The sequence below is a fragment of the Podarcis filfolensis genome (genome assembly GCF_964270895.1).
Source record: "Podarcis filfolensis genome assembly, chromosome: Z".
Lineage (NCBI taxonomy): Eukaryota > Metazoa > Chordata > Lepidosauria > Squamata > Lacertidae > Podarcis > Podarcis filfolensis.
In genome coordinates this window covers 43,569,912-43,595,348 of record NC_139617.1, presented here as the reverse complement: position 1 = coordinate 43,595,348, position 25,437 = coordinate 43,569,912, and the positions used below count along the sequence as shown (strand labels likewise).

At 43.7% G+C, this 25,437-nt stretch overlaps 1 protein-coding gene across 2 annotated transcripts in view; it reads left to right on the top strand.

The window, feature by feature from the left end:
- The window catches only part of ASTN2 (astrotactin 2), a 656,937-nt gene that overhangs the window by 209,124 nt on the left and 422,376 nt on the right, over positions 1-25,437 (top strand). For both annotated transcript variants that reach the window (XM_083597178.1, XM_083597179.1), the window contains exon 3: positions 8,358-8,736. In XM_083597178.1, the coding sequence (XP_083453304.1) occupies positions 8,358-8,736 (379 nt within the window). The remainder of the gene's footprint in view (positions 1-8,357; positions 8,737-25,437) is intronic.

Genomic DNA, 25,437 nt, shown 5'->3' with positions numbered 1-25,437 from the left:
CTTGGTTGCCTTCCTTGCTTGCCTTCCAGCTTGTCAATATCCTTCTCTAATTGTGGCACCCAGAACTAGACACAATATTCCAGGTGTGGTCTGGCCAAGGCAGAATACAGTGGGATTATTACTTCCTTTGATCTGGACACTGCCTTGCCTTGCCTTGCCTTGCCTTGCCTTGCCTTGCCTTGCCTTGCCTTGCCTTGCCTTGCCTTGCCTTGCCTTGCCTTGCCTTGCCTTGCCTTTCCCTTCTTCTCTTGCTGCTGCATCACACTGTTGCCTCATGTTGAGCTAAATTAGTGTGGTAAGTAGACAAAGCAAAGGTCAAAGGCACAGCAGGTTCAAGGCATAACTAGGCACCTAAGATGTTGTTTCAATTGTTGACATGCTCCCAGGATCCCTGTCATAAAGGAGTGGGAAGTTATGGCTTCAGCAGGGCAAATGGAATTCATCTTTGGACTGGGCAAGCAAACATGGACTGGGCCTGTACTGTCTGCTTACTCTAGTGCTGGCATCTCTGTGTCTTAGGTGGAGGAGGAGGAGGCATCACTTGCTTGAAGACATACAGGTGATGTTTCCTCTGGAGGTGGACACCCACCAGCAGAGCCATAGGTATGGGGTGGTGAGGAAGGCCCCCACCAGGGGTGCAGACGGGGGGGTGGAATCAGTCTCCTGTTGGCGCAGCGCTGTCTCCTGCTCTGCGGAGTGGGCCAGCAGCTCCCAGTGCTCGCGTTGGATCTGCGCCTGCAGCTGCCAGCTCTCATCGCCCAACGACATGTAGCCCAGGAACTCCTGGCTCTCGGTGCGCAGCTCCTTTCTCTCCCGCTCCAGGAGCTTGTGCTGCATCCGCAGGTGTGCCGATCGCCTGTGCAGCCGCTCCAGCTCCCAGCAAATGTGCTCCAGCTCCCCTTGCAGCAGCAAGGCGCCTTCCTTCAGTGGGTGACTCCCATCGTCCTCGGCACCACTCCCAGGGGCTGCATGTCCTATCCCGGTTGGCTGCGTCTGCACCCACATCTTCCTCTGGCGCTTATGAGGCATCCTGAGCCCTGGAGGAGGAGGGAGAAGAAGGATGCTGGAGGTCAGCTACGAGCACAGCAGCTGCCCCGCAGAGCTTGACTGACCCAGGGCCCTAGGGAGCAGAGGAAGATCCGCCGCCTCTTTGCTCCATGCGCAGAGCTCCCCACTGTTGAGCCATCAAACCAGGGGGCACTGGCCACTCATAGGAATCAAGAGGGGCCAGAAAGCTGCCAGTGACCCCCTTTCAAAGGCGGAAGAAAATCTTCCTCAGCCAAGTTAGGAACCAAATGTTTGAGCGGCCTTTTACGCACGCTCCTGGTGGGCTTGGGGGGTTGGGTGGAGGAGGGCTCTCCAGGGTGCAGGGGAATCGAAAAGGGGCGGCCCCCTGGCAAGAAGGGGGTCTACTTGCTGGCTGCGCTGGAGGGTCCTTTGGGGTGCCCGAAAACCATTTATTAAGAAATAAGAAATTAAATATTGGATTTTCTTTGAAAGAATTCATTGCAAGGTGAAGTGCGTGAGGAATTGAATGGGTGGTGGTGGGGTTGGAGGAGAGGTGTAAAGAAGAGCTACTTTGTCCTTGGCTAAGGGGCACAATCTGGACGGTTCTGCCAGGGGCGCAAGATCACCTAGCCACGGCTGTGTCCACCAGCAGGAACTGATGAGAGGGGAGGCTCCAGTGGCATGAGAGGTGGGGATGTGGGCTGAGATGGAATGGGCTGAATAGCTGACAGCTCACTTGGTCCCTCCCTGGAATCATCGGCCTCTAACCCCCCCCCCCCCATCCTTCATCTTCATCTGATCAGTCATCTTCATCTGAGCAGCAGGTAAGCCCCACCCTGCATAATCAATCACATGACACAGTGCACACAAACCATTTGAATGGCAATGGCCATCAACTGGGGGTGGGGTAACCCCCCCAGTGGCGTAGCGTGGGGGGTGCAGGGGGGGCCGGCCGCACCGGGCGCAACATCTGGGGTTAGGGCAAATCCATGGGTTAGGGGGCGCAAATCCATGGGTTAGGGGGCGCAAATCCACGGGTTAGGGGACGCAAATTATTTGCCTTGCCCCGGGTGCTGACAACCCACGCTACGCCACTGAACCCCCCTCAAATATTTTATGAAGTTGGTTCCTATGAATCCCTCCAATATGTCACAACAAACCATGGTTTAACCTTGGGTAGTGCAGTGGGTGGTAGCAGCAGGACCAGAGGAGAAGCATTGTAACCACAATCTTCATTCCAAAAACTTACTTTATTGCTCTTTCATCCCATGGTTTGGCTGTTATCTGAGAATCTCTGTGTGGAATTATGTAAAGCACCAGCCATGCCTGGACATCACACTGGTAATAAATCATCTTTAGGGAAACTAGCCTGTGTATGAGTTGCACCATGGGTGTAGCTAGGATTAATGGGGGGGGCAGGCAGAACCAAGTTATCTGCAATGCAATTGGTCAGTTAGTTAAGTGTTTTTATTTATTTACTTGATGGGGGGTGCAGCTCCCCCCCATCCATTGGCTACGTCCTTGAGCTGCACACTTGTGGATGCAGTTTAAGCAGCTCTCATTTCGCCCCTCCTTTCCTAGTGTGGGGAAACAACTCAGGCAGCAGCTTGCTTAGTGTTATTTACAAGCCAGTGTTCATTTTCGGTTTCTCTCAAAACAAACCACAAACAGAAGGCATGGCTTGGCTTCCCACTTGTGGTTTGCTTTGGACCAAATACAAGCACCGGTTTGCATGCAGTGGTAAACCTGCCATTCTGTGAGTTACCGGTACTTTCTCAGCTTGGGTAGGGACTGCTTGACCTGAATGCAGCTCATATACAAGCTAATATTCTTAACAACAGTTTGTGACCAGCGTTACCTGCCTAGCAGTCCACTGTGTCCGCTTGAGGACTTGAAGTGAGGATTATGGATGGAGAATGTTTTTGGGTAGATAAGGGGAATTCTTAAGAGAAACAGGCCTGGGGTTTGTTACACCAGACATTCATCACCTCTGTTTAGCATTTCAGCAGCTAGTGATGGTGAGGAGGATTTCTTTCCTTCTCTTTTCCTTCCAGGGCTTATAGAACCGAGGCACTTTAGGATTACAGAGGCTTCAGAAATGACAGGAATGCAATGAAGATGGTGATGAATGACAGTCCATGGAGAGGGGAGGAGGAGGTATCCACAAGGATTTCACTGAGATTGGCAGTAGCAAGTCCCCTATTTATCATCATTAATGACCTGTAAAGAAATAAACAACACATTATATTTTGTAGCATGTTACACAGGGAGGTGCTCTTGGGAGGAAGACAGCAAAAAATGCAGCAAAAAAATGTATTCACTCAATATTGTGGGGCATCAATGTAGACCTGGAGCTTAAAAATATTTTTCCATATTAATTAGCTACCAAGAATGCTCTAAATTAATAATAAAGAGCATCAGCAGCTGAAAGATCAGAGCATTCAGCAAAATGGACCTCATTTTAGCAGAATCTGCCTCTATGGGAAGACAGCTCTTAAGTTCATTTCAGAAGATCAGACTTTTCCATTTATTGCTGTGTCATGCTCCTGGAAAACATTTAGCTCATACTGCTCCAGTTCGTGCTTGGTAAGCCGAGAACAAGCCGTGGTTGTAGGTCATGGTTTGATTGGAATGAGACAGGCCACAATACTGGTTTTGATTTGATGCGAAGCAAAGGCTTATCTTAGGGTAGTGCATCAGCAGCAAGACTAGCGGTCACAGTTTTGCTTTCTTTACCTATAATCTGTTTCCTCCAGGAGAATTGGCAGCTGTATCAAACAACCCACTTGAGCCCCCAAAGGGATATCTGCACCTGGCTGTCAGTTGTCCAAAACATCTGGGTTCCAAGTGGCGTTGGTCCCCCCTCTCCCCATGACTGTTGAATGCTAGTGTGTAGTAAGAACACTGTATGGGCAATGGAAATTTGAGGATGAAGAGAAATGGCAGGGCATTGGTTTGTTGTTGGAAGAACCTTGGCTGGCCTTATTATTTATCTAGCAGTACACACATTAAACATTGAACACCCGGTCTAATTCTCCCCCACCCTAGGTTAGGTACTTATCCCTCTTGACCTTTTCATTATATGTCCCTTATCCCTAAAAATAAAACAAAATATGAAAATGAAAAGCAAAGGGGAATCAAACAAAATCACTTCTGCCTCAATGCAGCTGTGAGCAAATGTTCTGAATGAGCTTTTTATTAAGCAAGCAAGCAAACAAACAAACAATTTCAGGTTGCAGAAATCACTCCAGTCCCACAGTTGTTGTCTTTGGTTGCAGAACTAAAAATCTTTTAATCTGTTTCTGTTTAATGCCATAAACATGTGCATACTGACAATGGACTATGAGAAACATGGATTTGTGCTCTGCTTACCTTGGGGCAAGGTTCTAGGTACTCTTTAAGAGGCCCAATCTGCATTCTAGATACTCTTCTGAGAGCTCCATGCTTTGTCCTTCTCTGCCAGTGCTTGTGTGGTTTGGGGACACCACGGAAGTATGGCAAAAAGGCTATCTATTATGCAAGAGAATATGCATGTTCACAGCTCGGAGGATTAAAGGCCTGTGTTCTTATCACTGCAGAACAGAGTATTATAAATCCTGTCTTAGAATACTAAATCCCCCCTGGATGTAGCCATTGTTTGGGAATATGGGGTGAGGGGGGAGCTTGGAGACAGAAATAATCAGTTTGGAATGACACATTGTCAAATAAAACATTTCACATATTATCCTTTTTCCTTCCCTTTTCTCTATCTGGTGCTTTTGGTTGGACAATTCAACATGAAAAATAGATTAAAACAAGCCCTTTCTGAATCCCTCCGAAGTTTGACTTTTCAGAAAGATCTTTCTTCTCTCTGTGCATTTCATGTCTAAACACTGGGCTGCTGGTACAGGGGTCACTGACAGAAAATAGGCAGCTGAAAATGGGCAGTGTCTGTAAATGAAGGCTCTAATTCTTCTTTCTGGGGCTTGTTAACTTGTTTATCCTTTGCAGGGATGCGGAAACTTAACCTTTGCTCAGTTTGAAATTAGCTCAGGAATTATGGGCTTTCTTGACAGGTTTCTGGAGGAAAAGTATGTCTCTGTTCTTGAAGTTCTTTCTCAACTTCCAATATTGACTGAGCTTTAATGATACTTTGAAATTTTTGTTGAAAGGAGTCAATCATGCACTGAAAATTTAGGTTTGTGCAATTAGTTTAAAGTACTCTTGCCCTAGTGTACTAATGCTGTGAACACACTCACGTTCACTCTGCACTTAGTGTCCTCCCACCACTGCTTTGGGAAGAGGTGTACACATCATCACAATCCATATCTATCCTGTAACTGTCCTCTCATTTTTTAATTAGATACTGCATTTTGATGTGCTTTCACCCTAACCAGCTTCAATCCAAATTGAGAAAATAATGACCCCTCTGTGCTTTAAGCCAATAATGTGCACACAGCCCAAATCCACTAAAAGATTAAAGAAAATGACTTTTGCGTTCCAAATTGCCAGGAAGATGTACTGAAACTTGTGGGGTTATTGAATTATTAACGGGGAGATGTGCAACCACCCCACAAGTAAATGAGGACTTATGCTCCTTGCAGTACACTGTTCTTGCAAACAAATCAGAAGAAATGCTCAATGAAGACTGGATATAATCTAGCCTGCGTGTAAGCAAATTGGAATGACTGCTGAATAAACAGGTCATGTGCAGAAGCCCTAAGTTTTGATTTCACTTCATTGTCAAAAAGCACCAACTTTAATTACTTTCCCTTGGTATAAGTTAGCTCAGTTGGTTAGAGTGTGGTGCTGATAACACCAAGGTTACAGGTTTGATATCCATATGGGAGAGCTGCATATTCCTCCATTGCAGGGGGTTGGACTAGATGATCCTCAGGACCCCTTCCAACTCTATGATTCTATTATTCTAACAGGGTTCATGTTTTGTAACCTTGTCTTGTTTAACTGCTATTTCTGTTATTAACTGTTTTGGTCACTACTTTCCATGCATTCATATACTTGTTTGTTTGTCTGTATTTGTTCAACCGTGATCTGTAATGGTATATATTCATAATTTCACCAGATCCTGTTTGATCACATTGTATTTTGCAGAATCTTGTATAACCTTTCTTGAAAATTATATATGGGGTGCTAGGGGAGGGGCAGCATCTCTGGTGGGGGACATGATGTCCTCCTTCTGGGTAGTTCATCCACCACTGGTCCCCATCCCCTGCACTCAGCTCTCATCTGTGGCTCCTGGAAGCTGTCAGCATGTGACAGCGGCCACACCATGGGAACAGCTTTGTCTTACTGGCTAAACCAGGTGTGGGTGGCCAATGGGTCTCAAACCCTCAGTGAGTTAGAGACTTGTCCTGCATGTGAAGGTAGGCTCCAGCAGACTGAGCAGATGAGACCAATAGTGGGTCCAGCAGTCAAAAACACAGATTTTATACAAGATGAAGGTAGGAAGATGGGAAGGTAGCCCATCTAGGAGAAGGAAAACTCTGAAAGGCTTTGGGAGTAAACCCTGAGGAAAAATCTGTAGCCACTTGTGGAACATCTTCGGGAGAAGAAAAGCCTAAGGATCCTAAAGGACTCCACAAGGAGCCTAAGGACTCCACAAATCCAGAGTGGAGTCCCTAAGGTGGTTGGATGGTGTTTTGTATGCCTCCTTCCAGCAACTCCTGCAGCAGAGCCAAATGTATTGCTTTCCTTTCCTTTCCTTTGGACCACAAAGGCGCTTGTCGCCTGGGCAGCCCAGGACCTCCATACACACTGCCCAGGCTTGCGCCCCAGAGATGTCACTTTGGTGTTGCAAAACAATGTGGGGGGGGCAGTTACAAGTTATAAGCTCAACCTGGGTGGTAAGGTATGAGTGCTATGGGTTGCCTCCATTGATGGGAGAGATGATTGTGTCTCACTGGTCAGCTACTGCCTGCTTTAAGCTGGGCAGCCCCCGGTCAATAAAGTGCTGACCCACCATGGTCCACCTGCTTCAATGGGTGCTTGGAGCAGACTGAACTTCTGCACCATGCAAGAAATATCTATCATCTATCTATCTATCTATATCTATCATCTATCTATCATCTATCTATCTATAACACAAACTTTTCACTCAGCTTCCAAGTGCACCTCAAGTAGGCATACATATATTTGAGCCAAAGAGGAATACTTTATTATTGGAAATGTTGCTCAGTTTAGTATAATACACCCTAGCATTTTGAACTGACCAAATCCATATACTAAACCAAAGGATTTCAAACATTAGCAGCCTTGCTACTTATTGTATTCCTCATGTCTAGATCTGACCCTGCTACATGGTGTGCAGAAGGGAAGGGTTACAATAAGCAGTGGTGATTCACAACTGTGACAAATTTGCTCTGTTCAGGGTGGAAATCTAAGCTTGCCTTTTGTATAGCAAATGCTTGGTCTGACACCCTAAGCCCCTCTGCAACAGATACCACATTAGCTGGGTCCCCCCCTTCTGCTGCAGTACACAGGAAACAATATGATTCAGAGATGAGTCTTAGGCATATTTGTTTGGTAACCAGTGACATAGAGTGGGGGTTGGTAGGAGCATTGCTGCAGGCACATTTTGAGGGGGCACAATCAGGTGCCCCCACTACAGTTCCCTCATCAAGGGAAGCACGCCCAGGCCTGGCCTTTGGGCCTTTGAGCAGCAGCGGCGGCTTCTCTTTAGGGCTGCCCTTGGGCCAGCTGAGGGGAAGGGGGAGGGAGTCAAGCCTGACCTGGGGGCGGAAGCTTCAGAGAGGTGGCGGCAGCGATTAGCCACAATTTGCTTCAGGGGCAGAGCTGCGGGCAATCACAGCATGGGAGAGGGGTGCCGCCACTGCCTCAAACAAGTTTCACTAACAAGAAGAAGTTTGTGAAACAGAGTTGGGTCAGGAGATGCATTCTTTCATATAGAAGTTAACTTATTACTTAAACTAAATATAAGGATGCAACAGGCTTAAGCACAGTAGTATATGCACAGATTTTCTTAAGCTTCCTTTGCTACAACTCTCATCAGTCTAAGCCAGCATGGCCAGTGGCCAGAGTTTATAAGAGTTGTAGTTCAGCAACTTCTGGGCAGGTGAACCCTGGCTCGTGGGTTGTAGCCAAAGTTAGTCCTACTCAGAGTAGACCAACTGAAATAGGCACGTCTAAATTAGATCCATTAATTTCAGTGGGGGGGGGGGGTTCTGATGTACCTTGTCTGCCTGAATGAATTTTTGTATAGCACCTAGCAATTTAGACACTGGAAACATAATGTTTTCTTAATAAGACTGATTTTTTTAAATTTGGGTTTAAATGGTGTTGGAGAGTGAGGGTGTTGAACAGCTACGGAGTTTTGCTCTCTCTCCATTTAGGGAGGCCTGATTGCTCTCCTGTTGCTGCTGCTGGTGTTCACCGTTGCCTTGTATGCCCAGCGACGTTGGTACAAGCAGCGCAGGATCCCGCAGAAGAGCGCCAGCACAGAGGCCACCCATGAGATCCATTACATCCCTTCGGTGCTGCTGGGCTCGCAGGGAAGGGACAGCTTCCGGAACTCACGCCTACAAGCCCACACCTCGGTCATTGGCATGCCCATCCGCGAGACCCCCATCCTGGATGACTACGACTACGAGGAAGAGGAGAACCCCCTGCGGCCTGAGCATGGCTGCCAGGAGGATGAGTTTGTGAGCCAGATGATGCAGCCGCTGGACAGCTTGGGCAGGAACGGGGAGAAGCCTGACTATGAAAAGAAAGGTTTGTTGCTTCCCTCCCCCCCTCCCCCACACTTTCCCTTTGCCAGAGGCAGCCATCTTTGGAATGTGCTGAAGGGGTCATTAAAAAGTGATGGATGAGAAGGGCAGCAGCCATGCTGGGTGTTTGTTCTTCCCTTGCCCAGAGCTGCGATGTGTAAGCACAGGGGGCTGCTGCACTTCAAATGAGTGTTGAGTTTCTAGGAGCAGTTTGCTTGCATGCAAATACAGGTCACAGGCATACTGCCTTGTGATGCTGCTGACAGGTGCTTTGAATGATAAAAACATTAATCAATTCGTCTGCATGCACATGCGCGCGTACACACACACAGTAAGTTAATCATTGCCTTCCATTGAGGAACTTGGGGGTTGTATGCAGTGCATCTCTGTAGGGACTTGCCATAAGACACGTTGCAGCCTAGTACTGCTTGTGTGGTGGATATTAGATAAGATAGGAGGACTTGTCACCTGAGAAGTTTGCATATCTTTTTTGCTGGATGGAAACTTTCTAGGAATAAATGAAGTACAGCATCTTTCAGTGTAATACTTTGCAGGCCCCTCACCAGGAGCTTTTAATCTTCGAAGCACTTCTTGAAGGAGGGGATTGTCATCTTTTGTAATAGCATGGAAAGGCAGTAAGGGAGATGGGTCGTATTTCTAAATTCATGATTGAATGCTCAGGTGGATTGTGAAAGGTATTCTGCTAAGCCTCCATAGCCTTTCTTTCATTCCTGAGGGTCCCATGCTGATAAATGATTCCTGGCTTATGCTCTCATTTAAATGCCCATTGTTCCCACCACCCACTTTGTCACTGGATAAAGGCCACACTTAAATAACGTGACGTATTACAAACCGAAAATTTTCCATTGGGTATCGGAAAGATAAAACAATAGAGCAGCAAATGGAACTGGAAGGAGCCGTAGGAGCATAGGAAGTGCTCTTATACTAGCTTAGACTATTTGCCAATCCATTATGGGATTGTCTGACTCACAGTGGCTGTCTGACGTCTTGGGCAGAGAGAGGTATTTCATCTCACCTGAAGTACGTGAGCAGAAGCCCTGACATTGTCACCTGCTATGCTCATGGATCTGGAGCCACAGGAAGAGGGGAGAATCATTCTCTCTCTCTCTCTCTCTCTCTCTCTCTCTCTCTCTCTCTCTCTCACACACACACACACACACACACACACACACACATAAACACACTTGGAGAGCAGTTGTCCTCTTAGATAGACATATGTAGACAGATGTATATAACTGCATTCTTCGTTCGATAGCACAAGGACTCTTGCACTAGCGGATGGGTGAATTTCAGTATTGTGCTTCAAGAATCCAGGTAGCAAAACCTTGTTGTGCAGCAGATTGCACAATCTATTGTGCAACAAAGATACCAGCAACTTGCTTGTGTATTCTCTTGCACAGTGTTTCATAAGTGGAAAACATTTTGTCAGTGGAACAATTATGCCACTATGTGACTTTAACTTAGTGCTGCATTCGATACAACCCCATAACAATAAGCTTCCTTTTTCCTCCCTCCCTTCTCATCTTTTTTCCCCTCTTATGCTTTAGTTTGTAAGCCTGAGGACAGTGAGTAACTGGTTTTGTAAGCTACTCTGGGAGCCTGCTAAAGAACAGGATATAAATGCTTTAAATAAATGAATAAAAGTGGGTAGCAACACAACTTTTATATCCCTTCTTAATTTTCAGAGTTCTTCACAGTTGTTGTGCTGAGTACCTTTTGCGAGTGGCTGCTTTTATTCCCCTTTTTAAGAAAGGGATACTGAAAGACCAAGAGTGATTCTGTATAGGACAAGAGTGGAGCTCTCAGAACCTCATATCATTCTTTACATTTCACCATGCGGCCTTAAGCAAGCCAGCATCTGTTCATCTGTAAAATACTTGTGATATGTTTGATTTCATTTTTGCATTTGATCAAGTAATGTGTTTAATTGCTGTGTGGATTAAATGTACAGTGCAAATTACAAATCCAAGTATAATTACTTTAAACCACACACAACAAAACAAAAACCTTATTTTACATTTAAAAAATTCTCATTAAAATAAGATTATATTTTAAAACACAATGGGTACACAGTTCATGGTGCACATGCTTGAGGCATGATGGAACTGCAGAGAGGACGTGCAGTGCTGAAGAGTTGAGTAGAAACATTTCCCCCTGCTCTTTATGCCTTTTCTACCCCCACGTCTTGCCCCCACCTCTGCTTCTACCTGCTTATGCAGCCACCTGCGCTGCAAGTGGGAAGCCAGCCTCAGTGTGAGAACCACGTCAGCAAAATAATTAAAATCCCCTGCAGCCTTGAATTTATTGTTTCCCCTTTTTTTAATGGTAGAAGGATACTCACTATATTAAAAACCTATGGAGTGGATTAAACCTCTGCAGAAATCTGATTTCTTGCTTGGATCCCTTAAAATATGATCTCTGCAGGCCTTCCACTAAAGCTAACGTGTGCTTCACAGCAGTGATGGAAGGTAGGAGAAGTCCTCCACAATTATTAACATAATCACATATTTCAGAGCAAGCATCTGATTTCTAGACCAGCCTCCCCAACCTGGTGCCCTTTGGGTGTTATTGGTGTTGTTGGGCTCTAACTCTCACCATCCTTGACCCTAGGCCATGTTGGCTAAGGAGGATGGAAGCTTCGAGTCCAACCCAGTTTGCCATAGACTGCTCAAGACACTCAAGCACAGTGCCATTTTTCTAGAAAAAGAGGTGCCAGAACTCACTATGAACACCTCCCTTGTTCTCTTAGAATGGCAATGGTGCCTACCTGAGAGATGCCAGAGTGGAGTTTAAGCAAGTTCCGACTGGAAAAAAAAAGCCCTGCTCAAGCATGTCGAACATTTCCATCTCTTCACTAAGTTTTCTTAAAAAGGGAATCTCCCTGCCTTTCTTACTGCTGGTTCCAACAGTATGGTCTAGGGGTGGAGAACCTTCTTCAGTCTGAAGACTGCACTCTCATCTTGGAGCCTTCCAAGGGCCATATGTCGGTCATGAGTAGGGCCAGAGGCAAAAGCTGGTGGAGCAACATATGCATATCTTACCTTCATACAGTAGGCTAGTTTCTACAGTCACGCACCCCTCTCTATCCTCTATCTAAGCAAGCAAGAGGCACTGTGGACCCAGGTGTAGTGAAGCTGTGGGAGGGGGTACAGGTGGTGAGCCAAGACCATGAGACACGTGAATGAATTGCAATTAGGTTTTATTGAGTACAGATGCATAGGCATGGGACTTGCATCCCTTGATCAACCAGACTGCCTGCTGGTTAATATGCTGTCTTTTCACAGAAAAGGGGGTTGACGGATGTTGGGGGTCACCCTCAACGTAAACTTCTGCTGTTCAGACACTGGTAGTCTGTCAACTGGGGTCTATCAGCCCCTGATTTGGGCTTCTGGAGAGGAAGTGTGGCCCTCCAAGGGAATCTCTTGATGGGAGAAGGCAGGGGCCCCCTTTCCCCTCTGCTCCCTACTAAGTATTCAGCCCAATGCATCTTCCACCACTAGACTTGGTGCACTTGCCAACTCATTGCCAAACCTAGAACCCCTGAAACCAATCAATGAGCTTAAACACCTGTTACCCACATGTCACTGCCTGGTGCTCACAGCTGCATGCAATCCTGCCTATTCAAGGCTCCGATCTTGTGTGAAATCCTGGGGTGCTGTATTACCGAAGCACCATGAGCCTGCACATTCCAATGGACCACCTTGTTAACTTTCCTATGGGCCCCATCAACTTGAGTGAGGTTTCTGCCTCCCCTCCACACCTGCCTTTTGATCAGATTTCACCATATGCTACTCATTTAAGAACAGTCCAGTTACATCGCATTCAGCAACCAAAAAGGAGCTTACATAGTACCCTTCTCATCAACTGCTCCCCTCCTCTTAACCTGAAGTGAAATTCATTCTGGCAGAAAATGACTATTAGCTCTTGCTGTTTGGAGAGCAGGATCTGGGGAGCTGGCCCAGACTGGCTTGACCTCCTGACCCTTTTATTCCGTGCGTCTTCTGCATGCCCGCGCTCTGTGCACTGTGTTTAGAGGAAGGCTCACACAAGTGATAGGAATATGTGTTTTTCTTCCTTGTGCCGAACAGAAAATGCTTTCCCCAGAGTGTTTTGGCTAATGCACATTTGATTGCCTGCATTTTTAGTCGTTGTCTCTTGAAAGCAGCAACACCCATCTCTGCTTATTGAAATGTCATTAGAAAAGCATTTAATATTGTTAACCTGCAACATAGCAATAAAATTCCTCTGAAGAAACAAAAACAAGGCATTAAAATTTTAACTAGTAAGCGAGTGCATGGTAGCAGGGAGCAATTTTATTCTGTGTTCCCTCTCTCTCTGTCCCCACCCCCTTACAAAGCATTAGCTTTAATCTTTAAACACCCTGCCATGGATCGGGCCTTGGGTGGGTCTCCTCTCCAATGCTTCCTGCTGTGCTTTTAGGTCTGCCAGGGAGACCGTGTTGATATATCTCATCGTGAAAGCAGTGTTGGGGTCATGCATGGCTGAGAACCAAGGTAAAAAAAAAGAAATCTGTATGAATAAAACAAAATGATAGAGGTAGCTGGGAGAGAAAACAGTCAAGGAAGCAACAAGCTGCTTCAATGTGGAACAATTCCCCAGGGATGGTCTTGTCTTCTATCTGCATTCATCCCCTGAACCCTCTGCACTACTGATAAAAGGAATCGTGATGCTTCGCCAAGAGAAGCAGACATGTGTTCTCAGTGCCACACTCCAGTGAGATATGCGGGGTGGGGGTGTCAGAATATTGAGCGTATGTGCCTGTCCTGTTTAAGTAGTAATGGTGTGTGTCAACACCAAAGTTAGATACGCCTTTAAATACAAGTAGGTATTTATTTTAGCTGGCCTTTATACCCAAGTCAAAATTTAGGCTGCAATATCAGTCTGCATGTTCATTCGAAAGTGAATCATGTTGTGTTCAGTGGAGTTTACTCCTACTCTTGGTGTCTGACCTGCCACTAAGGCACTGTGGGGAATCAAGGACAACGCCTTGCTCCCTGCTCTTAATTTAAAGCTTTTGCACTGGGGTGGTGGTGGTGGTGGGAGCCCATTTTGGTAGTATGGGAGCTCACCTTACTTTTTCAAGGCCAGAGGAAAAAGTGGTGAGTCAAGTAGAAGGTGTGCTGCCAAAACAGTAAACTTAGCTTTCCTCTTCTGCTTGGCTCTAGAAAGGAAGGGGATGAGAATTTGATTGACTGGTTGATTGGTTTTGTTTATTTATATGCCACTTTTCCACAGTGAGCTGTGCCCAAAGCAGCTTTCAACAAGCACCCACTTATTAAATTGGGTGTGTTGAAGAAATTGTTTTATGAAACATATTAATAAATTCCAGTAGGACAAAAAAAAAAAAGAATTAATTCAGCTTTGAAAAAGAAGCAACTTATGGAACTGGCGGAGATGACTGGCAGAATCCGAGACCAAGGTGAGGAGTTGGTGGAAGAAGATTGGAAAAAAATTTAAAGTTTATCTACAGAAACATTGTAAAATTCAGGAATGTTAGAAGGATGTTGGAATGAAGTAATGTGGTTTTAGCAGAAATGATATAAAAGATTAGGTAAAAATTGATTTTTTAACTGCTGAAAGACGAGAATGTAAAATTATAGTACATTAAGATAAACTAATAGGATAAAAACCAAGCTGGAAAGGATTTGCTGAAATATTTAATTGAACTAGAATACAAAAAAGGGAGGTGTGAGGAGGTCAGGGAAATAAGTAAATGAAAGACAAGACATGGAAAGATGGAAATGTTTTTAATTGTTTTTATTTTTCTTTATTTTGTATTCTGTTTCTTTTCGTTTTTTCTTCACATTTTTGTAACTTTTTTGAAACTTTAATAAATATTATTTAAAAAAGAAAGAAAAAGAAGCAACTTAGACTTACATGCAGAGCAAAAAGAATGTTAACAGACAATAAATAAAGTTCCACTGTACTGGTTCCACTGCTGGTTCTACTGTACTTAAAGGTGCCTCAGCTGTTGTTGTTTAGTCATTTAGTCGTGTCCGACTCTTTGTGACCCCAAGGCCTAGAGCACGCCAGGCACTCCTGTCTTCCATTGCCTCCCGCAGTTTGGTCAAATTCATGCTGGTAGCTTTGAGAACACTGTCCAACCACCTCATCCTCTGTTGTCCCCTTCTCCTTGTGCCCTCAATCTTTCCCAACATCAGGGTCTTTTCCAGGAAGTCTTCTTTTCTCATGAGGTGGCCAAAGTATTGGAGCCTCAGCTTCACGATCTGTCCTTCCAGTGAGCACTCAGGGCTGATTTCCATAAGAATGGATAGGTTTGTAAAAGGCAAAAGATTTATACAATCTCAAGAGAAACCAGAGTATATCTGATCTTCTTGCAGTCCATGGGACTCTCAAGAGTCTCTTCCAGCACCATAATTCAAAAGCAATGGAGTTTTCTTGGCAGGGATACTGGAGTGGCTTGCCAGTTCCTGCTCCAGGTAGATCATGTTGAGTCAAAACTCTCCACTATGACCTGTCCATCTTGGGTGGCCCTGCACGGCATAGCTCATAGCTTCTCTGAGTTATTTAAGCCCCTTCACCATGACAAGGCAGTGATCCATGAAGGAGAGGATCCTCAGCAGCCAGGCTTAAATATTGTTCATAGAAGATGGGGTCTTCTTACCAGGGTAGATTGTTCATTGCATAGAGAATGCTGACAGCCTCAAAAGCAGTCTCCCCAAGTGTCCCTATTTTCCAGGGACAGACCCAGATTTACAGAAGCCTTCCCGGTTTCTGATTTGATCCCAGAATGTCCCACTTTTCCTTAGGATGTCCCTATTTTTGTCAGATAAATTTTGGGGGGTATGGAGTTAGGCAAGCCCCAAGCCAAGGAGATGAATACAAACTTTAGAAGATATCTGAAGATAGCCCTGCATAGGGAAGTTTTTAAATGTTTAATGTTTCATTATGTTTTTATATATGTTGGAAGCCGCCTAAGTGGGCAAGGTATAAATAATAAAATTATTGTTGTTGTTGTTGTTGTTGTTGTTGTTGTTGTTGTTGTTGTTATGGAATAGGGTATCCCTATTTTCATCGGAGAAGTGTTGGAAGGTATGCAGAAGGAAAGTTTCAGGGGGGCCATTTGGGTGAGTCTTCTTCACCAGTTCAGCTTTTCCCTCAAAGTGCTGCAAAACTGTAGGATCCTGGGCCTCTTCTTGCTCCAAGCTGGAGAGGAAGGTCGTGGCTCCTCCCACCACCCTCATCAAAGGGTAATGATAATACATGCTACAGGAAGGGTGCTGAGCAGAAACTCTTTCTTGAAAATCTTCATGTCCTGCTTCTGTGAAAGCTGTTGCAGTTTCCTCTTCAGGTATACAGAAATAGGTATATTGGATTCTGCTCATTTTCCTCTTCCTACCTCTTGCCTGTTTCTGCCTCTTCTCTTGATTTTCTTTGTGTAAATTATTTAGAACAGTATAAGTCTGCAGGCACACAGGTGGCGCTGTGGTCTAAACCACTGAGCCTCTTGGGCTTGCTGATCAGAAGGTTGGCGGTTTGAATCCCCGCGGTGGGGTGAGCGCCCGTTGCTTGGTCCCAGCTCCTGCCAACTTAGCAGTTTGAAAGCATGCCAAAAAGTGTAAGTAGATAAATAGGTACCACTCCAGTGGGAAGGTAAACGCTGTTTCTGTGCGCTGCTCTGGTTTCGCCAGAAGCAGCTTAGTCATGCTGGCCACATGACCTGAAAAAACTGTCTGTGGACAAATGCCGGCTTCCTTTTCCTGTAAAGCGAGATGGGCACCACAAGCCCAGAGTTGTCTGCGACTGTACTCAACTGTCAGGGGTCCTTTACCTTTACCTTTAAGTCTGTAAAAGACAGAAATTACTGAATTTTCAATACAGTTCAGAGAAGAAACCCCAAACAAGATTTAGGGCAGAATATTATTCTGCTAAGGTTTCAGGAATTGCCATATTTACATTTCATCATTTTCCTTCTCTTCATCTACAGAACATCTAAAAAGCCAAAGGTAATCTAACCAAAACAGTGGTGGTAGTAATACACCAATTGTCTCCCTCTTCCTGCTCCTCTAGAGAAAGGATAAAAGAAAGGGAGAAAGGAGGGACTGAGCGATGCTCAGCATGAAAGACAACTGCATCACTTGATGGATATAGTAGGTGCTGTTGTGTTTTGGAGACAGCTTGTTGCATCCCCAGGCAGGATGAGGTGTCATCCCTACTCTCTAGACGGTAACTTTTGGCTCCCAGGGGAAATCTCTCAGTATAGTATCACAATAATACTTCAGGGTTTTGTCACCAAATCTCAAACAGCTTCACCAGCAGAGCTGTCACTTAAACCTCTGTAGGGTGTCACTTGCTAATTGCCATGGATGGTGAGTCAAGCTGATTTCTTCCATCCTCTGCAACTTCACTGACCTCTTCCCCCTCTTCATTTGAACCTGTTGCAGACATAATTCATTTGGGAGACAAGTTTTCAGGTGAATGTTGAAATAGAGTAGAGAGAGGAAGCAGAGATGCAGGGATGCATGCAGCACAGTGACTGTGCAATGTCTTGAATCATATATTTGCTCCCAAAAGCTATACAGACATACCTCGGAAGTCGAACGGAATCCGTTCCAGAAGTCCGTTCAACATCCATAAAGTCCAGAAACCAAGGTGCGGCTTCCAATTGGTTCCTGATTGTGCAGGCACGGCAGAAATAATAGCGGAAGCTGTGCTGGACATTCAGCTTCCAAAAGAAGTTTGAAGACCGGAACACTCACTTCTGGTTTTCGTTCAGGAGCTGGAACGTTCAGCTCCCAAGGTATTCAGGAGCTGAGGTACGACTGTAGTAGCTGTCTTGTTTTCAAGAACTGCAGGATCAAGCTCCTCAGATCCTTCCTATGTTCTTTGTAGGCTATGGTTTCCCTCTTTTTTCTGCAGGAGGCATGTTATGCATTTTGATTCAGACAGAAAATTGCCATGCTCCCTATGTGAACGATTCAATCTGCCCACAGTAATGGTCTTCAATGCTACAACACTCAACTGGATTGCATGCTTATCAAAGGGTGGGCCATGCGCTGGTGGCACTGCTGTCATTTTATTTTTGTTCTTAAATGTTTTGTACACACACGTGTGTGTACATGTCTGGGAGATAGAGACAAAGACAGAGATTGGTAATTCTTTTTGGGAGCTGGGAGCTAGGGGTCTCCCAACAGATATTTATGAGAATCCCATCAAGCTACAGTTCCTGGGAACTTTTGTAGAAGCCATTACTGTTCAAACTGGTATAAAACCATTATACGGTTGGTGTATAATCACCCAGAGAGAAATAGATAAAGAAAGGTGGGCACCTGCAGTCTGAAATTACACAGGATAGATTTAAGGATGATTCCTGCACCTGAAAAAGTAAAAGCATACCTAGTAAACACCCCATAAATCAGAGTTGGAGCCCAAAATATTGGCTCAGCACTCACAAAAGCTCTATTTAATATATCCAAACGAACTACCTTTCATGTTATATCCATATACAGTATAAACATACAACTGAAGTGAAATACACACTATGCAATCAAATGTGGTGATTTGATCTAATTCAGCCTGTTTGATAAAATGACTGAAATGCAGAATCACAGATTGTAGAGATGGAAAGGATCCTGAGGCTTCTCTGACTTTATTTAGTCTTGGTTGTATGTTTTTAAGTGGCTTTGAAAATAAGTGTTTGGGCTGTTCATCTACAGCTTTCTAGAATGGGCATGTTTTCTCACTTGGGCTGTTTGGTAAAATAAATTCATAATTAATAAACTAAGGGCGATGAGAAGGCTGTGTGTGTGTTTGTGTTGTGCAGAAAGTTAACGAGAGACAGATGTGTTGTAAATGGAGCTCTCTGTTTGTCCTGCGCTGGAGCTGTAAGCTAGCACAAATACATCCAGATAAATAAATGTGTTGTATCATCTGATGACAAGCATGTCATAGCGAGAAAGTTAATGGAGTTTCATGCTTTGACCTGATACCAGGCTGTGCAACAGCTAGATAAGAAGCAAGGTAAAGATCAGATGCTATTTTATCGCCCCCCTCCCACCTCCTCTTGCACTATTACCATGAGGCAGGGGGTGAGATCATGGAGGGAGGGAGGGAGTGGAAAGACAGATAAGGAGGCAAAAGAAACCGAAGGAAAGTTCTGATCACATCAAAGACTGACATGGTGACCTTGCGTAGAACACGGACAAAAATCCATGCAGAGAGGAAAATGCAGCATGGGACAATCTTTCGGTGGAGGAATTCAGAAAAGGATTAAAAACAAAACACTGAGATTGAGAAGAGTGGTGTGGGAATGCAGACACAAAATCAAAGCTGCTTTGTATGTTTATTCACCATCTGCCCTTCCAAAGCCTGGTGAGGAAAAAATGGAAATGTTGGAAACACAAATGTTCTGCGACATTCCTCCATTCACCCCGGAAGCCGTCCTATGGCAGTGCATCATCTTAAGTTAACTGTTGTTTTATTTCCCATTCAATCTCAGACATGATAATAATGAACTGGGAGAGCAATTTGTATGTATTTCCAGTAATGCCAGAAGTACAGATTTCTGTCAGACTACCTTTCTCCCCAACCACTTGAGATCTCTCTAATAGAAATCTCTTGGTCCTAGATATCTCTTTCTGTTGCCAGATTGCTTATTCTTTCTCCTGTTCCTCCTTTTCTCTGTTCACACACTACTGTAGGCAGCCTCAGTTCTCTCAAAGGAGCAGCAATGAGCGATTTCCTTATCTTTGCTGTGTTGCTGGTGTGAAGCTCCCTCCCATTGGGGTTTACCAGTATAGTTGCTGCTGCCTTCATTTCATGTCTTTATCTCTCCTTTAAAAAAAGCAGACAAATAATAAAACTCATTAACTCTTAACATCCAGTCTTCTTTCTTTCTTTCTTTCTTTCTTTCTTTCTTTCTTTCTTTCTTTCTTTCTTTCTTTCTTTTGCAGATTCTATACCCAGGTAGTATCCATCAGCCTCAACTTCCTTTTTCTGCACTGTGTCTAATATTCATTCTTAGAAAAGGGGCAGAGGACCATGCACCGAGAGAGCTGGTTGGGAGGGTACTGTCCTGGGGCTAGGGATGGGCAACCTGTCAGTTCTTGGCTTGCCATTTTTCCAATCTTAAATTCAGCTCTCCACATTTTTATGTTAGCTTCCAATTCGTTTTTAACATTCTCAAGGAAATCCATCAGAATTATTTGCAAATTTCTCCTAATATTCACAAGTGTGTATTTAATTTTGCCTACTAATACTTATTTTTTGAAAACTTGTTCCCCTAATATAATGCATGCTTGTATTTTTTTTTCACTAATATATTCATTTCCCTCCCCCCCTACACACAACACTTTACCACAATACAGTGGAACCCCTACCTGCAACCATAATCCTTTCTGGAGGTCTATCCAGAGGTCGAAATGAGTCACTGGGAGAGGCGCCGTTGTGCGCAGGTGTGGGCGGCGATTGCCCGCTTCTGCGCATGCGCGAATGGCGATCGTTGCTCCTGCGCATGCATGAACGGTGGCAAACCCGCCAGTTACTCCCAGATTTGCCACGGACGTTGGGCAAAATGGACACAAGTAGAGGTGGATGTAAGAAGAGGTTACACTGTACATGCATTTTTGAACTCATGCTTGGCTGGAAAGCTGTATTACAAAATTTGGAAAAGTGTGCTTTTCAATGGTTTGGTTTTCATATTGTTTTGGAAAGTGTGAATTAGGGAGATTCACGTTTAAATGTGAACTGGATCCAGTATTCCAGAAAATCTCCAGAACTAAAACAAAGACATTATCCCTCCATGACTTTCGTTCATGATAGCACGGGTTTAGCTTATGCCTTCGCAACCCTTGTGGTTGTGTGAGCTGATTAATGCTCGCCAAGTTCCCAGCGTCAAATCGTTATAAAAGCTAATTACCTTGAGAGCTATAACACAGGCCCCAAACAGATGTGTCCTGACTTTATTGCCCTTTGATGCAAGTTTGGGATGAAATGCATAGTGTGCTACAGTTAGAACTGGGGACATTTTCTCTATGTCACTTTCCAGATGAAATTTGTTCTCTTTCCCTTGAAGCTGTTATTTGCCATGATGGTGGTGGTGAAACGTAGTGGGCTAATAGCAGGGTTGTTGTTTTCTAAATATTTTTTATTAGTTTTACAAAATAAATCTCAAATTTAACACATTAAACAAGATTCTTCTGAATCTTAGGACTTGCCTCCTCCCCTCCGTTGGTCCTTAGTATATCTAAGTCAACTGCATATTATAATTTCTCCACATTAAAGTCCTCCAAAGTATACAAGTCTTTGTCACATTGCAGGAGTTGTTAAAAGAACTCAAGTGATTACAGTGTTCCTTTGAATACAGTTTGTATTTGTCCCATTCCCTATTGAAGTTCTGATCCTCCTGATTTCTGACTTTCCCTGTCAGTCTTGCCATCTCTGCGTAAGTCTAATAGTTTCATCTGCCAGTTCGCTTTTGTCGGCATTTTCTCCTTTTTCCATCGCTGGGCAAGTAGCATCCTTGCAGCTGTTGTCGCGTACATGAATAGTCTTCTCAAGTCCTGTCTGCACCTAAAATTCCTAAAAGAAAGGCTTCTGGTCTTTTGACAAATGTTATTTTAAACATTTTTTTTACTTCATTATATATCATTTCCCAGAATTCCTGAATCTTTTTACAATTGCACCACATATGATAAAAGGTGCCCTCTTTTTCCTTACATTTCCAACATACATTCAAATTAGTCCCATACATTTCCACTAACCTACTGGGTGTTAGATGCCAACGATACATCCTCTTCATATAATTTTCCTTCAGCGTATAGCTCACTGTACCATTAGGTCCAGTTGTGGCCGACTCTGGGGTTGTGGCGCTCATCTCGCTGTATTGGCCAAGGGAGCCGGCGCACAGCTTCCGGGTCATGTGGCCAGCATGACTAAGCCGCTTCTGGAGAACCAGAGCAGCACACGGAAACGCAGTTTACCTTCCCGCTGAAGTGGTACCTATTTATCTACTTGCACTTTGAGGTGCTTTTGAACTGCTAGGTTGGCAGGAACAGGGACCGAGCAATGGGAGCTCACCCCGTCGCACGGATTCGAACCGCCGACCTTCTGATCGGCAAGTCCTAGGCTCTGTGGTTTAACCCACAGCGCCACCTGCGTCCCTTTTCGAAAGTATTTTCACCTTATTCTATAACAATTCTCTCTCAAAGCTTGATATTTCAGTAGTGAAACCCTTTCTTTTATCCATCTTAAATGCATCATTCAGCTGATTATATTGTAACCAATCTTTTAAAAGGTCTCTAATGTCATTTTTTTTTTCAGTTTTAGCTCATTTTATTCTTCTTTAAGTAATTCTTTATATGTTGCTGAATCTTTTCTCATAGTCAATTTCTTTACAGATATCGCCTCTAGTGCCAATATCCACCATGGTGTTTTTGGTTCTAACAAACTTTTATATGTGTCCCATACTGTGTATAAGGGCTTTCTTATTACATGGTTCAGGAATCCTCTGTGTACCTTAAGTTTTTGATACCATAAATATGCATCCCATCCAGTTCTATTGTCATGACCCTCTAGGTCTAATATATCTGTGTTTTGTAATGTTATCCATTCCTGGAGCCAGCAGAGACAGGACACCTCATAATATATATATATATATATATATATATATATATATATATATATATATATATATATATATATATTATTTTTTGTAAATATTTTTTTATTAAATTTTACATCTTTTTTTTAACAAAGTCACAATTAACAATATAAACACAACATGAATTCCCAATTACTCCCTCCCCACAAGTTCCCTTCCTGGTTTCTTACTTTCTCCTGCTTATTATCTTAATTTGTTCTTAACATTTTATCCTCATTGTTCTATTTTCACTATTTATTTTGCTACTTTTAAGTGTTTAGTCAAACCCTGCAAGTGAGTTCATTTCTTTACATTGTTTCTGTAGATATAACATAAAAGGTTCCCAGTCTTTTTTAAAGTTTCTATTGTCCTTATCTTTGAGTCTGCCAGTTAACTTTGCCATTTCAGCATACTCTATCAGTTTTTCTTGGCATTGTTCTTTCATAGGTATTTCATCACTTTTCCATCTTTGGGCTAGCAGAACCCTAGCCACAGTTGTAGCATATATAAATAAAGTCATTTTATCTTTTGGCAGATGTTCAACTGAAATGCCTAATAAGAAAGCCTCTTAACAAAAGTTAACTTAAACACTTATTTCCATTTCATTATAAAACATTTCCCAATATTTTTTTATTATTTTACAATTCCACCACATATGAAAAAAATTATCTTCCTTTTCTTTACATTTCCAACACTTATTAGAACTTGTTCTATACATTTTTGCCAATTTCAAAGGTGTAATATACCATCGATACATCATTTTCATATACCGTATTTTTCGCCCTATAGGACGCACTTTTCCCCCTCCAAAAATGAAGGGGAAATGTGTGTGCGTCCTATGGGGCGAATGCAGGCTTTCACTGAAGCCTGGAGAGCGAGAGGAAGCTTCAGGAAGCTCACTGCAAGTCTTGGGAGCCTGGCACAACTTCCCACCGGGCTCCCAAGGCTTGCGGATGGCAGCCTGCGGGCTTTTCAGGGAGGTGGAGGAATTCCCCCACCTCCTAAAAAAGCCAGTAGAAGCCGTGCAGCCCCTTTAAAGAGCGTGCGGCTTCTGCGGGCTTTTCAGGGAGGTGGGGGAATTCCCCCATCTCCTAGAAAAACCAGTAGAAGCCGCGCAGCCCCTTTAAAGAGCGTGCGGCTTCTGTGGGCTTTTCAGGGAGGTGGGGGAATTCCCCCATCTCCTAGAAAAACCAGTAGAAGCCGCGCAGCCCCTTTAAAGTGTGTGCAGCTTCTGCGGGAAGTGGGGAATACTCCCAGAGCTTGTCGGGGCTGGTGGGGGAAGGCTTGCGGATAGCAGCCTGTTCTGGGGGCTGGGGTCGGGGGAAGCTTGGGCCTGGGGGGGGGGGGAAATAATTTTTTTTCTTTATTCCCCCCCCCAAAAAAAAACAACTAGGTGCACCCTATGGGCTGGTGCGCCTTATAGGGCGAAAAATACGGTAATTCTCTTTTAACAATATACAATAAGTGAATTTTAAATTAATTTTCCATAGTTTTTCCCAATCTTCCAGTTGTATATTGTGTCCTGTATCTTGTGCCCATTTAATCATTACAGATTTGAACTCTTCATCTTTGGTCTCCCATTCTAACAATAAATTATACATTTTCTTTGAGAATTTGTTTTATCATCTACAATTTCTCTTTGAAATCTAGATTTGGTATCTCCAAATCCCTTCTTTTTATCTTCTTTGAAAACCTCATTTAATTGACGATTTTGCAGCCAATTCTGAACATATTCTCTTATCTCAACATAATCCTTAAATTTTAATCTCCCTTCTTTTTCTATCAGCAGGTCTCTCTCTATATGTCCATCATTTCAGTTCATAAATGTTTTCATAATCATATAATCAGGAAATCACTGATAAAAGTATGGGGAAAATATAAATATCTATTAGAACAAAAAATTCCGTGGTGAGTCGCCTGAACAGAAGCAAATTCATAATATATGTTTAAATCTGCCAGGGAGAAGCCACCTCCGTCTTTAAAATCTGTCAACAGCTTGTGTTTTATTCTTGGTTTCCCCGCTGCCATATAAACCTTGAAATATCTCTTTGCCATTGCTTGAAGGGCCCTGCTCCACCGATCACCAGGCTTGCTTGAAACAGAAATAGCATTCTCGGCAATACGTTCATTTTTATCACAGATATCCTTCCCCAGAAAAATAAATTCAGCCTCCCCCAAATCTCAAATTTTCTTTTTACTTCTTTTCACATGGTTAGGTAATTATCCTTATGTAAATTAATATTCTTTGGGGTCAACCAAACTCCCAAATATTTGACCTTTTTTATTATTATTACCATTTCAGTAACTTTTTGTAATTCATTTTTATTTTGTTCTGTCGTATTTTTCACCAGCAACTTACTTTTATTTTTATTCAATTTGAAGCCTGCCACATGGCTGAACTCATTAATCATCTCCAAAACCCTAGGTAAGCACACAACCGGGTTTTCTGTTGTTATCACAAGGTCGTCTGCAAATGCTTTGAGTTTAAATGCTTTGTTTCCCACCAGTACTCCTTTTATATTTCTCCTCCTCTTATTTTCCTTGCCAGTAGGCTAATAGCAGTTTTGGTGGGGTGGTTTGATCTGGACTTCTTTTTCCTCCTTGCATCATTCATAACAATCCTTCCTTCTAGCTGCTTTTAAGCCAAGGGAGGGGGTGTGCATGAAGATTCAGTTTTGACCCGCAGGAAATACAGATCCCAGGTACACATGCTTACCAAATTACATTTTCTGGTATGAAAAGGGTGAGAAGCAACAGATGGAAAAGGGTGAGAGGTTTGGAGATTCTCCTTGCAGAGGTCCATATTGATTTTTTTAAAAAGAAGATCTTGAGTGAAAGGATGCTTAGAACTGCACCTTCTAATCAACTCATTTGTCTTTAACTGAAGGTTGCCTTATTTTAATATGAGGATCTTTGACATTTACCCTCCCTGAACAGCAAAAACAGAGCGTCCTGGCCAGCTGTGTGGAGGACAGTGTGACTGTTTTAATGCATCCATAGCTGATACCCCTCCCTGCTTTTCCCATTTGTATTCCTGATAGTTTGCAATACCTATGACGACTG